We start from the raw sequence: 15,296 nt of genomic DNA, 5'->3' as shown, positions 1-15,296 counted from the left end.
CCTATATCCCCCCCTCCCACCCCACTACAAACAGAATTGCTTGCATATGTGCATATATACACGCATACTCCCTCACACATACATGCACATGCAAAAGCATATATACATAGAGCTGCTACGTGCTGAAGAGTAAGGCATGGGGTGTTTGGGAAGCTGTGGACATTAGTCCAGATTTGAGGATTTCTCCAAGCAAAATGAAACTGAGAGACATCTTCCAGGAACAAAGGGCAGAGGTCAAATAGGCTAAATCCTTGGTCCTTCTTTCAAGTCTGAGATAGGCCTGTTTATTTAAAGGGAGAGAGAAGTTATTGTGCCTCTTACAGATGTTTGAATTTTTCATATGAGGAAAAAAGTGAGTATGTGGACGGAAAGAGACACCATTAATTGGAGATCTTTGTTGACTTTAGGTATCTGAGATTCTGTTTTGCCTTCACAAAGAATGTAGCCCAAAGTTTTAGCCTGAATGAGCTGTGACTCTGTGTGTGTGAGAGAGATGTTGGGATTTGTTTTCCTTGGAAAAGATGATATAAATTGTTTCCTTACTGTCAAAACAAAAATTAATACTAACACTGTACACAGCAATTTAGACTCAAGTCTGCCAGAAACAATTTATTGAATTTAACATTAACATATATCCAAGCCATTTGAAGCCTGGACAAAGAGAGATATCCAGACTGGCAGAGTACCCCATGCATTCTGACATGGCACTACTCCAAAGTGATTTCAGGTTACAGGAATCTTGAACAAGGGAACGATCACATATGTTAAAATACAGTTTGAGGCTAACATTCCAGAATAGTCACTACTCAGTTCCTTCCTGCATCACTTCTCCTTGAGAGTTCCCTCTTGTGTTCAGTGTCTTAATCTTGAATTTTAAAAGAGAAGACCCTGGTGGGAAGCCAGTGATCCCATGTAGACAAGAGTTTAGTTTGGCTAACACAACTCCGTTTCAGAGGAAAGCCATAACCTTTGTTCTTAGCACTTTGCTAAAGGAAAAAAATCTGGAAAGAGTTTTAGGCTGGAGAAATAGTATTAATATTTCTAGAGAAATGGAAAGGAGGTTTTTCTTATGTTTCTATCCCATGTGTATCTGTGTCCAGTTGTCCAGGAATTCATGGGCCTCATACTGCATCAGGACCATTGGCCAAAAAACGGGCTTTGTTTTGAGCTGTAGCCCCCTTTGAGCATGGCATTTAGTTGTATATTTTCTCTGAGGGAGAGAGAGAAATTTGCAGAATTCCTACCTCCTAGTTCTGGTTTTTGACCTCTGTAAAAAGGATGTTTACTTCCAGATGCCTTTGTTTAAAAATTAACTTTCAGAATCTGCTACTTGGCTATGTGAAGCCTGTGGCTGGAATGTGGGCTTCTGGCCTTTTAGGCAGCCAATGAGAACAAGTCAAATTCTAAATAATTTTGTGAGTGAGAGAGTGAAAGGGAGAAAGAGTGTGTGTGTTACACTATCTCCTACATGGAAGGAAAAATAAGAACCTTATTCTTTTTTTTTTTTTTTTAGGCAATTGGGGTTAAGTGAAATGCCCAGGTTCACACAGAACCTTATTCTATCTGATAATTTAGATTTATTATTTTAAATAAGGAAAACTTTATCTGTATTTTTTTCATTGTATTAACTTGTTCTCTGTTGCTATAAATTAACAAACATTTTAGCTTTTCTGTAGTTTAATATCTTCAATATCATGCTGTAAATTTTCTACTTTTTGCTTCATCAGATTCTACCAGAGACTCCTTTGAAGTGACCTAGTGGGAGGATTAGAGAAACGTAGACCTAGCACGGAAAGGTTGGGGACCCTTGTTTGAGATTGGCTTTTTATTTAGCACTAAACATTTGCAAGAGATGAGCTGACTACAGGGAAATTAATTGTCATGGTAGGCCTGTGAAGTAGGTGGGTGACACATCCCGTTTTCTCTCATCTCACCCCTAGAGAAACAGGGCACCATGCCCTAGTCACTCAGCCTGATGAGAGAGGTAGGTCAGAACTGAGCTTTTAGCTTTCTCTTTGATGTCCTGTATTGTCTCTCACCTCTCAAACTAAACTGACAATTGGCCATATGGATATCATATGTTTTTTTGCTGCTCCAGAGTTTAAAGCTCACTTTGGCAGATAGCAGTGTCAGTTCTTCTGTTTGGGCTGTATTTCAGCCACTTGGAAATGGAATAGTTGGCTTCTTAGATTCCAGGAGGCTGTAAATCTGGGGATCAATGGTACAATGTAAAGAGTGCTAGGCAGAAAGGCAGAAACTTGAGTTCTGGTTTGAGCTTGGCTACTGACTTGCTTTGTGACTTTGGACAAGTCATTCAGCAGCACATACACTGAAATGGGAATGATAAGAGAAAAGATGAGCAAAGTCTTGAGTGAGGGTGATACACAAATTTCTAAAGACCAGTTGTTTAGCTTCACTTTGTTGGACCTGAGGTTCTATAACTGAAACAATTATAGCTGACATAATTATATATAGTATTTTATGGTTTGTAGAGTACTTTATACAGTTATCTCATATGTTCTTCACAACAGTCTTATGAACTAGAAAGTATAAATGTTATCTCCATTTTTTTAGATTAAGAAAAAATGAGGGTCAGAGTAACTATTTTACTCAGGTCACACAACTAGTTAGGGTAGATCTGAACTCAGTTTGTCTGAAAACAAGTCCGGCATTCTTTTCATTAAACTACTACTGTCTCTTATGTATAAAACTGAGGTGTTGAAAAAAATGATTATCTGAGGTCTTTTTTTTACTCTAAAAGAATGATTCCGTGATTTTCAGTGATAGAAGTATATATTCTTTACAAAATAAGATTAAATTGTAGTGTGAATGTTGATGACTTGGAAAAATTAGTGCTGGAAGGAGTACTTTGAGGCCAAGTCAACCTCCCCTCTTTTACAGATGAGGAAATTATGGCCCAGAGAGGTTAAATTTGTTACCCAGATTTGTGCAGGCAGTAATCCTCACTGATAAGAGTTGAATCTGGTCCTCTGCCTCCAGGGCCAGTATTCTTTTATACTACTCCTTAGAATATCATGGCTTAAGTTCAATTTACTGAATGGTTTTCCTTCTGCCTATTTTACTGTCAGGTGTTATAGACAAAAATGTTTTCCTAGAGCCTGTTCTGCAAGGGAGATGCTTTTGGCACATGCTGCTAAATATTTTAATCAGAAAGAAAAGATACAGGTATCTTCCTATTTAGAGAACAGATATGATACTGGAAAACGGTAGGTAAAATTCTGCATATTGACCTGTAGTTTTCCCATTTGACTTCATTAGCCTGTAAGTTCCTTGAGGGCAGGGGGTAGCATTTAAAAAAATTGAATTTTATTTTCAGTTCCAGACTCCCTTCCTCTCCTTTCCCCTTTCCTATCCATTGAGAAGACAAGAGAAAAAAAAAACACCCCATTACAAATATGCATGGTCCTCTGAAACAAATCTCCACATTAGCTGTGTTCTTCCCACTCCCAAAAAAAAAAACCCAAGAAAAAGATAAAACAGTCCATCAATTCTCTCATCTGGATGTGGATACATATTCCATCATGAGTCCTTTGGAACTGTGGTGAGTCATTGTTATTGATTAAAGTTACTGAGTTTTCAAAGTTTATTATCTTTACAGTATTACTGTTACTGTATAAATTGTCTCCCTGGTTTGCTCCAGTTTGTACAAGTTTTTGCAGGTTTTTCTGAAGCCATCCCCTTCATCATTTCTTGTAGCACAACAGTATTCCATCACATCCGTATACCATAACTTATAAGCTAGTCCCCAATTGATGGGCATCCCTTTAATTTACTATTCTTTGTCAGCACAAAAAGGTTGCTGTAAATATTTTTGTACACATGTGGGTGATTTCTCTCTCTCTCTCTCTCTCTCTCTTTTTTTTTGATTCCTTGGTTGAAGGGTAGGCGCAGTGTAATAGCTTTTGGGGAATTCCAAATTGCTTTCTAGAATGGTTGGACTAGTGCATAGGGTCTGTCATTTTTAATATATCCCCAGCTTCTACCACAGTGCCTTACACACAGTAGGCAATTTCATGCTTGTTAAATTGAATTAACTCGGATGATAGTCTAGTTGGACGTCTCTTGTCGAGTCCGCTGATGACACAGAGTTGTGAGGGAGAGCTAACGTGTTGGATGACAGTGTAAGGATCTCAGTAGATTGGGATAAGGGAGTGAATTATCCTCCCACCTTTCAACAGAGAAGTAGTAGACTAGAGGGACAGAAAGATTCATACATTTAGACATGGCTGTTATCTTGATTTGTTTGGCTTAATGTTAAAAGGCAGTTTTCAGATGAAGAAATTAAAGCTATCTGCAGTCATATGAAAAAATGCTCTAAATCACTATTGATTACAGAAATGCAAATCAAAGGAACTGAGGTACACATCACACCTATCAGATTGACTAACATGACAAAACAGAAAAATGATAAACGTTGGAGAAGATATGGTAAAATTGCAATACTGAAGTCATTGTTGGTGGAGTTGTGAAATGATCCAACCATTCTGGAGAGCAATTGGGAAATATACCCGAAGGACTATAAAACTGACCCAGCAATACTCCTTCTAGGTCTATATTGCAAGGAGATCATAAAAATAGGAAAAGGGAGGCAGCTAGGTAGCTCAGTGGATAGAGCACCCACCCTGGATTCAGGAGCACCTGAGTTCAAATCTGGTCTCAGACACATAGCACTTAATAGCTTTGTGACCCTGGGCAAATCACTTAACCCCATTGCCTACCTCCCCCCCCCAAAAAAAAAATAGGAAAAAGATCCACATGTACAAAAATATTTATAGCAGGTCTTTTTGTGGTGGCAAAGAATTGGAAATTAAGGGGATGCCCATCCATTGGGGAATGGCTGAGCAAGTTGTGGTATATGAATGTGATGGAATACTATTATTCCATAAGAAATGATGAGCAGTTGGACTTGAGAAAAACCTGGAAAGACTTGTATGGTGTGATTCTGAGTGAAGTGAGCAGAACCAAGAGAACGGCATACACAATAACAGCCACATTGTTCGATGACTAACTTTGATAGACTTAGCTCTTCTCAGCAATGCAAGGATCTAAGACAACACCAAAACACTCGGGATGGAAAATGCTATCCACATCCAGAAAAAAATACGGTATCTGAATCTTGTTTTTGTTTCTTCTTTCTTGTGGTTCCTTCGATTCCTTCTAATTCTTCTTTACGACATGACTAATGTGAAAATATGTTTAATATGAATGTATAAGTAGAGCTTATCTCAGATTGTACGATGTTTTGGGGAGGGGGACAAAATTTAGAACTCAAAATTTTATGAAAGTAAATATTAAAAACTAAAAATAAATTAATTAAAAAAAAAAAGAGAGGGTTCTATTTCTGGGGTTGGGGAGGGTAATCAGTGGAATCTTTAGGGTGTGACAGTGCTATTAAAAAAAAAGAATCAATGAAATATATCTCCTCCCCATTCTCCCATCTACCATGGACTGAATCTAGTAGGCCACAATTTAATAGGAATACATGGAAAGTCCCACATTTAGGTTCAAAAAGTCAGTAGGATGAGGAATGCATGGTTAAACTAATTCATATGAGAAAGATCTGGATTTTAGTGCAGGAAAATTCAGTACAAATCAGCAAGGTGACAAGACAGCAAAAACAAAAAACTAAAATAATGCTCTCCTAGACTGCATTAAGAGAAGTGGGTGATTGTTCCATCATTTAGGAAGGAAATTTTCCTTGAAGTCCATCTACAGGAATGTGACTAGGATGGTGAAAAGACTGGAGATTATGCCAGTGAGGATTAGTTGAAAAAGTTAGGGTTACTGAGTCTAGCAGTGATTTCTTTATTCAGGTATTTGAAGAGTAGTCATGTGGAAAGATTAGTTTTGTTCTGCTTGACTCCACAGTACAAAATTAGGAATAACAAGTACAAGTTGCAGAGGCATATTTTATATGGCTTGCTGTAAGGAAAGACTTGGAATGAAAGCTGTCCCTCAAAAGAATGGGTTGCTCCATGAGGTTATCCTGAGTTCTCTATCCCTGAAAATGTCTTAATGGAGTCTGGATGACTGTTTTTTCAGGGGTATTATAGAAAGAATTCTTGATGAGGGATGGGGTTAGACTCTGTGATCTCTGAAGCCCTTTAATCTCTGAAATTTTGTGATTTTGATCATCATTTTTTCTTTTCTGTCTAGGTATAGACAGAGACACGGCCTGCACAGCAGATCCTGCTGGCCTTGACCTGAGAGAATGCCTCCAGGGCTGCTTAGCTCCCTTCCGTGATGGGCTGTGGGACAAGTAAGGTCCTTCCTGAGCCTCCCAAGGATGTCCAATTGGATCTGGTCAAAAAGGTTGAGCCTTACACTGGCCACAAGACTGATGTGTATAAGCATTTCATCAAAGATGATGGAGGTGGGGGCCTTAAAACTGGATGCCCATCACCCCCTTATCACATTCAGCCTTATCCAGGTGCCCATCTGGCTAGCCACATGGAGCCTCATGAGCCCCGAAGGACCAGAGTGGCCAAATACCGGGCTAAATTTGATCCTCGAGTAACAGCTAAATATGATATCAAGGCCTTAATTGGACGAGGCAGCTTCAGCAGAGTTGTGCGGGTAGAGCATAAGGCTACCAAACAACCCTATGCTATTAAGATGATTGAGACCAAGTACCGGGAAGGGAGGGAAGTATGTGAATCTGAGCTGTGTGTCTTGCGACGGGTTCGCCATACTAACATCATCCAGCTCATTGAAGTATTTGAGACACAGGAACGTGTCTATATGGTGATGGAGCTAGCCACTGGTGGAGAGCTGTTTGACCGGATCATTGCCAAAGGCTCCTTTACTGAGAGGGATGCCACCCGGGTACTGCAGATGGTGCTGGATGGGGTCAAGTATTTGCACACACTGGGCATCACACATCGGGATCTGAAGCCAGAAAACTTGCTGTATTATCACCCAGGCACAGACTCTAAGATCATGATTACTGACTTTGGGTTGGCAAGTGCCCGGAAGAAAGGGGATGACTGTCTCATGAAGACTACCTGTGGCACTCCCGAGTACATCGCCCCAGAGATACTAGTCAGGAAGCCCTACACTAACTCTGTGGATATGTGGGCCCTGGGGGTCATATCGTACATCCTCCTGAGTGGAACTATGCCCTTTGAAGATGACAACCGGTCAAGGCTCTACCGGCAGATCCTAAAGGGGAAGTATAGTTACTCAGGGGAGGTGAGTATGGTGGCTGTGGCTTCTCCTGACATTCATGAAGATGGTCTCTATTCTTGTTTTTTCCTTCCAGGGAGCCCCTTGGAGAGAACATCCCCTCTCCCACATCCCTAAGCATGTGCGGCAAGCCTGCCTTTCCATACATTTCTCTTTCCAGAACATTTGTGGCTGTTGTGGAGAGAAAGCAGACAGGCATATTTAGGTTATGATGTGGAATCTTTTATATATTTTTTAAAAAATGTTTTTAGCATTGAGAACAGAGGTGGTAAGTGGGTGTACCCTGCAGGTCTTGCTCAAGGATATCAACTCTGTGGGCTTCCTTAAGAGTTTTCCCTTTGTTTCTTTCTGAGGTTGAAGGATGAACTCTCAGTCAATCAAGAAGTGTTTCATTTATGGAGTACTTATTATGTATGTGTTCAGTCCAGCGGTTAGCTAGCACCATGGTAGAGAAACAGAAGTACTCTTAAGACACAATTTCTATCCTTAGGGAACCTAAGTCTTATTTGAAGAGAAGATTAACATAGCTGACATCTATGTAGAGCTTTAGGTTTACAAAGTGCTGTGCAGCGCATAATCTTATTGGATCCCTCTATCAACCCTTTGAGGTTAAGAGGGACTGTGGGTGTTATCTCTGTTTTACAGAGGAGGAAACTGTGTCTGAAAGACTCAGAAATGACTTATTACTGTTCACACAGTTTGTTCCTTTCAGAATTTGAATTCTGTGGGCTACTGATTCAGGCTCTGGTGCACTGCTTACTGTGGCACAATGTCTTCCTAGGAGACAATACACTTAATTTATTAGGTGCTAGATTGTTTGATAATAATAATAGCTAGCATTTGTATAGTACTTTAAGGTTTGCAAAGCACTTTACAAATACTCATTTGTAACCTTGGGAGGTAGGTGCTATTATAAAGCTATTTGGCAAATGAGGAAACTGAGTCAGACGGGTGAAGTGACTTGTCCAGGGTCACACAACTAGTAAGTGGTTGAGGCTGGATTTGAACTCAGGTCTTTCTGCCTCCAGGTTCAATGCTCTATTCACCGTGTTGCCTGCTATAGATAAATGGTGTACAAATTAAGAAGAGAGGGACATTCATGAGGACTGAAATAGGTGGGAAAGATTGCACGAAAGAAGTGGGACTTAAGTGGAGCTTTAAAGGATAGATAGAATTTGGCCATTTCAGTAAATAGCATCATTGAGAGTGCTGTGACTTATGTCTGGTACCTCTGATGTCCTGTTCGGATTCCTGCGTGTGGCATTCACTGTTGTCTCTGATGCATTTGGGGTTAGAAAGACTAAAGGGGATTTTAGCTTACGCCAGATGGGCCAACATTTGTTTTTTGTTTTTGTTTCTTTCATTTTCTTAATTCAGGATGTGTAACACTGACTAGTAGGTGTGTGGACTTCAGAAACTTAACACCTCTGTATTAGGTCATATTTGAACCCAGAGTTCATACTTTGACTGGAGTTATCTTAGTGGATATCTGAAAAATGCTCCTTTGGATAGTCTTAGCAGTGCCCTTTCTGTCGGGCTTGATCAGCTTGCCCCTAGCTTCCCCAAGGGAACAAGGGAGCTTGGCTCCCGGGCAGACAGTCGTCGTGCTCCATTTTGTGTCCTAAAGTCAGGATTCCAAGAAGCAGAGATAAATCAAGGCATTGAGGTTTGCAGAGAGAATGCAGGAGATTGGAAGCTGTCATACCTTTTGGTTTGCCAGTAGTAATGCACTGTTGTTTGGCAGTAGCCTTTGAAAAGTTCTTAGCATAAGTGGGGATTTTAGTCCAGGCAGTTATTAATTTCTCTTTGTCTTCTTTAAGCTGTGAATTGCTCCTTTTGACATTCTGTGCTCAGAACAGTGATTTCTGCCTGGTATCAGCGAATGATTATTGAGTTAAGAGTTTTGCTGCTTTACCTCCCTGTCTCCACTGCTCCTTAATCCTTTTTGGTGAAGAGGATGATGAAAGAGTAGGCAGGGCTTTATGGCCTGCTGCTGCCACACTGATTTCCTTGAAGAGGTCATTGTTTGGTCAGCTTAAATAGAATACTTTCCATCCTTTTTAGTTCAAGGAGTGAGGGACAGGGCCTGGAGACTTGCCTCACACTAGGAAGTTTTAAAGGCCTTCCTCCTACTTCTGCCTCAGCCAGCTGGCAAGAAAGCATTTCCTTCCACAAGTCATTGAGGTTCCTCATACTTCTCAGATGACTACTTAAAGACAGAATTTATCTGACTTTCTCTCCCTTGTCGACTTCAAAGTCAGAGCTAGTTCAAATTTGCAATCTCCCCTGATTACAAGTTAGATACTTATGTTACTTAGAGGAAATCTTCTGAATATGGTATTTCCATGATAGAAATCCCAGGGTGAGATTTGTGAAACCCAGTTGGCTGAATGGAAAGAGAGAGAGAGAGAGAGAGAGAGAGAGAGAGAGAGAGAGAGAGAGAGAGAGAGAGAGAGAGAGAGAGAAAGGGAGTGGTGAGTGTGAGAGAGAGAGAGAGAGAAAGTGTGTGTGTGTGTGTGTGTGTGTGGTGTGTGTGTGTGTGTGTGTGTGTGAGAGAGAGAGAGAGAGAGAGAGAGAGAGAGAGAAAGGGAGTGGTGAGTGTGAGAGAGAGAGAGAGAGAAAGTGTGTGTGTGTGTGTGTGTGTGTGTGTGTGTGTGTGAGAGAGAGAAGAGAGAGAGAGAGAGAGAGAGAGAGAAGAGGAGTGGTGAGTGTGAGAGAGAGAGAGAGAGAAAGTGTGTGTGTGTGTGTGTGTGTGTGTGTGTGTGTGTGTGTGTGTGTGTGTGTGTTGGGGGGGGGCAGATGTCTCCCTTCCTGTGTCTGTACCATGCTGTGTGTGTATAGGTAGTATGCTTAGGAAGCATAATGACTGTTCTGTATGATGATGTTAGAAATGTAGGGGAAACAGTACAGCACAACATTACAGGTAACAAATGAAAGCAAATTGTCAAAGTCTGTATGTAGCAATTCTGCTGCCTTCTTTTGATGTGACATGGTAGATGAAGACCTAGAAGCTGTTGCTGATAGTGTTGTCCAGTATATTTTCGTTGCAGTCACTAAACCTTTGTAAATGTCATAGAAAGCAGATTATGTGAAGGAGAAGTTCTGAAATGCTTCGTTGGGTTCCACCCAGATTGGAATGATCAGATCTTAGATCTGGAACTGATCTTAGTGATTGAGTACAGTCTTTATTTTTTAGAAATGAGGACCTTACGGTTTGGTGAAGTTTTAGTGACTTGCCTGATATTATGCAGACTTGTGTTATCTTAAGCAATCACATTTTGTGGTCCTCAAGCAGCTTGAGAATTTGAACCTAACTTTCTTGACTCTGTTACAAAATAACAAGTAATTGTGATTGCTTGCATTTCTGTAATGCTTCAAGGCTTTCAAAGTAAATGTTATTCTTGTTTTATAAGAAAACTGAAACTGAGAAATCAAATGAAACGTTGAAAGTTGAGGCTAACTTAGTGGAAAATTTCCAGCGCACCCAGCAAACAAGTGTAAATCCAAGAGAATTTCCTAGAACTTACCTGCATCATCTTGGTTGAGATTATGTGTGCCTGACATGTGAAGTGGTTATCAGTATTTCCTAGTTCATTTTGATTCATAGTCATAACATGTTAGACATGGAAGGTACCTTAGGGACTATCTAGTCTAGCTCCCTCATTTTTTTTAGAACTTAAAAAAAATCTTAATTTTATTGCCATCTTTTGTTTTCACATCACCTTTATTTCCAAAGATATCATTTACCCTGCCTTTACTTATCAAATCATTCCTTATAACACAATTTAAAAAGGGAAAAAAAGCAGTGTAGGAAAACTAGGCAACTTATCAATCATGCCTGGCAGTCTGTGTGTTATTCCTTTAGTTCTCCCTGTGCAAAGAAGAGAGGAAGATATGTTTTTTCATCTCTTCCCTGGGGCCAAACTTCATTATAAATACACTTGTTCAGTTTATGTTCTTATTGTTGCAGACATTGTGTGCTTTCCTGGTTCTTTTTTCTCTTTGTCTTTGCATGCTTCTCTGAATTTTCTATGTTTCACATTTCTTACAGTACAATAATATTCTTTCACATTCATGTACCGTTTTATTTAGCCATTTCCTCATCTAAGTCAGTGCCATCTTCATTTTGTGGTTCAGGAAACTGAGGCTCACAGAATTAAGTTGTTTAAGTCTCTTAAGCTGGATGCTGACAGAGTCAGGAATGAGAGAAGTCAGCATTTATTGATCCTCTGCTGTATGTAATCGTAGCAGTCCGCTGTTGGTGCATTGCTGAGACTTCAGGCTGCTCTTCTTGGTCCTCATTCCAAGTCTGTCTGGTACCCTGAGGGCCCTAAGCATCTTCATGCTTAGATGGCCCATAGCACTCTGGGCTTAAAGAGAATTCACACATCACTGTTCTTTTTCCCTGCCTGCTGTTGTTCCGCTCTGGCCAACTTGGAACGGGAATAAGATCAGCAGTTTATAGAACTCCTCCTGTGTAAGGCATTGGGCAAGGCATGGAGAATGACAGAGAGCATAAGATTCTGCCTTCAGGGAGTTTTCAGTCTAGTGGGGGAGGCATAAAAAGGACAGATATGCAAACCTTCAAATGCTGAGGACGTTTCAGATGCGAAGCTGTGGGTAGATATTACAGGAGATGAGAGAAGAAAAGGAGGAGTCACTTTGTACTATGAAGTGGAAAAAGACTAGAGGCTACTGCAGTGGTCTTTGTGTGAGCTGATCAGGGGCCTGGAATAAGGCATTGGTAGTGGAAAGAGAAAGGAAGAACCAATGGGATTTGGTGGCTATTTAGATGTAGAATTAATGAGGAGTCAAAAATGACTGAGGTGAGATGTAATGGCAACAAACTTGTAATCACAGCTGGGGAGGTTGAGGCTGGCTGATTTCTTGAGCTCAGGAGTTCTGAGCTACACTGACCAGGTATGATGAACGAAGCTAAGCATTAATATGATGATTCCCCCTCTTCACACTTACCCTGGGGGGTGAAGGAGTATTGGGTTGCCTACAGAGGGGAAAACTGACACGGGTCAGAAATGGAATAGATCAAAACTTCTTTGCTGATTAGTAGTGGGATTGGAGCTGAGAGGAGTCCCCAAACTTCCAGAATGGATGAGATAGGGAAGACCCAGTCTTTAAAAAAAAAAAATTCTCAGGTTTTGAGACTAGAAATGCATAAAGAGTGAAGGTGGTGGCTAGATTATCCACAAACCAGATACAGTAAGTAAATGACAAGTCGCCTGTAAATATGGGATTCCTCTCTTATTTCCCCTGAAATGAGAGAACAGATTTGTGCATGAAAACTTCAGTGTCATATCATGGGGAAGTATTAAGTAAGTTGAGCCTCTGCAGGAATGGAAACTCCAGATTTCCTCTTCTTATGGAAACACTGGCACCTCAGGGAGAAACTTGTGGTAAGGCAGTAGTTTCTGGTTGCAGGGGGCTAGAAAGTTAGGGAGTTCCCAGATCTCCCTTTCTCTCACACAGCCCCTCAGGGAATTTGGATTTTGGAGTGTCATGGTACCTTCTGTGCTTCACATTGAATCAGCAGAAGGAAAGGCCTGGAGGCATGAGGTCAGCTGCCAGGCGTCGGTGTGGATAGCCATCAAAACGCATCCCAATTCTAAACTATGACTAGTTAGGCACAGGCTTCCAAATATGATGTGTTAATTTAAATAGTCATGTTTTACCTGAGTATTTTACAGAGCTTCGCTGGCTGCCAAACCCAGAGTACTTATGAGGTGTCTCAAGGTATTGACTCTTGTGATGGTTCAGAAGGATACGAGGGCATGGGATAATCAAGGATTAGTTGAACTCAAATAATAAAAGTATTAATGATAATACTTTCTTACATTCATACAGTGTTTGGCATGGTAAAGGACCTTGGTCCAGGAATCAGAAAACATGGTTTCGGTTCTTGCGAACACTCAGTAAGCCTTGGTTTGGTTGTCCTTTGTGCTCAAAGAGGACACACTATGTTGGGTTCAAGGTTCAACTATGACTAGTTAGACTAATACAATCTCAGAAGGCTGTATCACAGGTCGGGCCCAAATAGTCCATATGAACATTTGGATTGGAGATGTCTTTATGTTGGCACATCTCATGTTTATTTTGAGCTACTGTAATTCTGCTTCACTTATAGAGCACAGCACCTTCTTTGATGTGGGCACGTCATTTGGGCAGTCTTGTACCAGTGTCTCCCATGCCTCACAATGAATTCCAAAGTTCTTCAGAGAGACCTTGAGTGTATTCTTGTATCGTTTCGTGCTTGCCTCATGTTAGTTCTCTATGAAACAGTCTTAGGCAAATGTACATTTGGCATTGGAGCAACACTTCAGCTCAACAGAGTTGCACTCTCTGCAGTAGAGTTTGAATGCTTGGCCATTCAGCTCAAGAAAGGTTTACCTCAGTGTCTGGTACTTTATTTTTGTGGGTGATCTAAGGAATCTTTTTTTTTAATTGCTTGATTGATTGATTAGGCATTGGGGTTAAGTGACTTGCCCAGGATTACACAGCTAGTAAGTGTTAAGTGTCTGAGGCTGGATTTGAACTCAGGGCCAGTGCTCTATCCACTGCGCCCCCTAGCTGCCCCCAGAATCTTCTTAAGATAATTCAGAATACTCACAAACTCAATAGCTGTATAACAGTGGCTAAGTTTTGACCTCCCAGAGCCTCAGCTTCTTCATTGGCAAAATGGGGGTAATAATACTCAAGTTACTTAGAGTTGTTGTGAGTAAAGTGATTTGTAAACCTTAAGGTGCTTTTAAAATAGGTGAATTGTTATCCATATAACTGCATGATAAGTTAGGCATTTTAAAATTTAAAACTATATCTTTTATTTTAACTTCCAACACATATATGAATAAGGAAAAAAGAAAGAAAATAAATTTTAATAATTGATCATCAATGATAGTACATATAACTGTATAGTTTTATTATTTACTGATTGTCAAAAGAAATGAGATATTTTAATAATTCTAGCAAATCATCCATTATATGTAACATGAATTTTGTTGCTGTGGACATTTTTATTTACATAGTTTTAGCCTATGTTTATGTACTTTAGGTTCTGCTTTCATCACTATCACCTCATGTCTTCTTACATTTGTGTGAATTCTTCAAATTTGTTGTTTCTTATGACTTAATATTATCTTGTATTGCTATTATGTATTGTATTGATATTATATATTATATTGTATGATATTATGTATCTTATGTCTTAAGTGTTGTATTAATATTACATATCTATTAATATTATGAGAGGCAGCCTGTTGTGATAAAGGGGCATCCTTGGAGTCAGGAAGACCTGGGTTTAATTTACACCTTTGATATATGCTACGAGCAAATATAACCTTGAGCAAATTCCTTAACTTCTTTGGTCTTTAGTTTCCTTATCTTTACAGTGAGGGAGTTAGACTACATGGCACCCAAGGTACCTTACCAGTTCTAAATTTATGGTGCTAAGATTCCGAGTTACAAATCAGTTGCCAGTGTGTCAGTGGAGAGAATTTCCACACATGGAGTTCCTCACACTTATGAAATCTTAGGTCCAGGAAAGATAAACAGTTCAAACACTATGATTTAATCAGCTATGCCTGATTATTGGGCACAAATATTTTTGTACAAATAGCTGTTTTTCCCCACCCATAAATCCTTAGGGTATAAACCTAATAGTAGAATTGCTGGATCAAAGGGTGTTAAAACATTTTTTGTAACTCTTATGGCATAATTCTTTATTTCTTTCTAAAAGATTCAAACAATAGTTCCACTGGCACTATTAGCTTTGGGTGAGAATTATTGTCCTTTCGTAGATGAGGAAACAGGTTCAAAGAGAATGATTTGTCCACGGTTGCATAGCTGCAGTAGGAAATCCATATGCAAATCTATATGTAAAGATGCCATACTTTAAGAAAGACTACTTTCTTGAAAGACTACTTTCTTGGATTCTAGGTCTGCATGTAATTCCCAGATTTGAGAGCTCTTGGTGCTGGTAATTTATCTGATTAAAGTTTTGCAGTCTCTAACTGGCTATTGATTTTTACAGCAGGAGAATTGTAAATGAATGTAGTGGTGTTTTACCTTTAAGTCCTTCT

General features: G+C 39.9%; 1 protein-coding gene across 1 annotated transcript in view; it reads left to right on the top strand.

The window, feature by feature from the left end:
• The window catches only part of PSKH1 (protein serine kinase H1), a 67,015-nt gene that overhangs the window by 14,817 nt on the left and 36,902 nt on the right, over positions 1–15,296 (top strand). Inside the window, exon 2 of the mRNA XM_020989306.2 lies at positions 6,178–7,212. Within this exon, the coding sequence (XP_020844965.1) occupies positions 6,265–7,212 (948 nt within the window). The 5' untranslated portion in view covers positions 6,178–6,264. The remainder of the gene's footprint in view (positions 1–6,177; positions 7,213–15,296) is intronic.

Source organism: Phascolarctos cinereus, unplaced genomic scaffold (genome assembly GCF_003287225.1).
Source record: "Phascolarctos cinereus isolate Bilbo 61053 unplaced genomic scaffold, phaCin_HiC Scaffold_2;HRSCAF=192, whole genome shotgun sequence".
NCBI lineage: Eukaryota > Metazoa > Chordata > Mammalia > Diprotodontia > Phascolarctidae > Phascolarctos > Phascolarctos cinereus.
The sequence above is the reverse complement of the archived record's forward strand: the minus strand, read 5'-3'. Positions and strand labels throughout refer to the sequence as shown.